Here is a 1,145-nt window from a genome sequence, read left to right as displayed (position 1 = left end):
AAAACATATCGAAAAAATCGTCCGTCAGACGAGAGACAGTACTTCAGAGAATATGTGGTTAAAATTTTAAGTCGATTCATCGATTAGAACTCGAGATATTGTGTACACTGTTCTAAAAAACGTAGTTTCGAGAAAAACGCGTTTAAAGTTTCGTCATTAGTTTTGTCAGTGAAAAAAATTTTTTTAAGCTTCTTACCCTTATTCTGCCATTCCTGCTACATATATTGGACCTTTCTCTTCAAGAAAAGTCTCTTCAAGAAAAGCCTCTTCAACAGCCAATCTTATCGTTCTTTTCTCGATTCTTCTTTCTCTTGAAGCGTCGAACGTCCGCGTGTTTGCAATTGAAACTCTCTGTTTGTCCGTCATGTTGCACATATCGACGACATTTGTCCCAATTCTTATATTCAAGACTTGCATCATGTTGAGGATACTCTTGAAGCCTTCATTGAAAATGCTTGCTGCAAAATATGATGCAATTTCGACGGTTTCGGAGCTGCTGAATGTTCGCTTCGGAGCAAACGACCAAATCATCACGTTTAGACTCTCATTATTGTTTTGAGTGTATCCTCCTACACAGCGCTCCAACAAATCTTTGTTGCTCAGTTCTTCATACACAGGAGTGATGGCCTTCAGCACTTTGTCGGGGAGAGCCGTTTTGTATTTGTAATCGGCCAGTTTATTCTCAGCTTTGGCTTGTTGCCAGGTGCAACAGCTGTCTTTCCCAGGCGGACAGTTCTCGTGTTGTGGGTTCTTATCAGTTGACGATTTGTGTTTCAGCGTGGCCCAGATAGCCTTCTTCATATTCGGCACAGAATCTTTATTTTTTCGGATGACTAACCCGTAATAAACACTTAACTCATCTAGTTTTGCTGTGAGCTTTCCTTTACCGCCCAGTCCTTTGGAATTTTTTTTCAAGTTTCTCAATCGAGCTCCCATCCTTTTCTGCACGTGGCCAACGCATTTTTTTTTGTGATAATAACATCTTCACCATAAGGTGTAGATTCTGTGACGCCTTTAAAAGTTTTACAATCGCCGTCACCGACGTACGAAGTATATTTCACGTCGTGCAATTTCTCAGATTTTCCGAACATTTCTACAGCCGCGTCCACCTCCATTTTCCCGGCGCTGCCAGTGTGATTCGCACA

The 1,145-nt window shown here is 41.3% G+C and overlaps 1 protein-coding gene across 1 annotated transcript in view; it reads right to left on the bottom strand.

Moving 5' to 3' along the window:
* Nucleotides 1–1,145, bottom strand: part of LOC105450244 — a 17,332-nt gene that overhangs the window by 10,233 nt on the left and 5,954 nt on the right. Inside the window, exons 5-6 of the mRNA XM_011689995.1 lie at nucleotides 989–1,125; nucleotides 220–896 (exon numbers count right to left, since the gene is read on the bottom strand). Of these exons, the coding sequence (XP_011688297.1) occupies nucleotides 220–896; nucleotides 989–1,125 (814 nt within the window). The remainder of the gene's footprint in view (nucleotides 1–219; nucleotides 897–988; nucleotides 1,126–1,145) is intronic.

The sequence above is a fragment of the Wasmannia auropunctata genome, unplaced genomic scaffold (assembly GCF_000956235.1).
Source record: "Wasmannia auropunctata unplaced genomic scaffold, wasmannia.A_1.0 LD336067.1, whole genome shotgun sequence".
Taxonomy (NCBI): Eukaryota; Metazoa; Arthropoda; class Insecta; order Hymenoptera; family Formicidae; genus Wasmannia; species Wasmannia auropunctata.
This window is presented reverse-complemented; position numbering and strand designations above follow the sequence as displayed.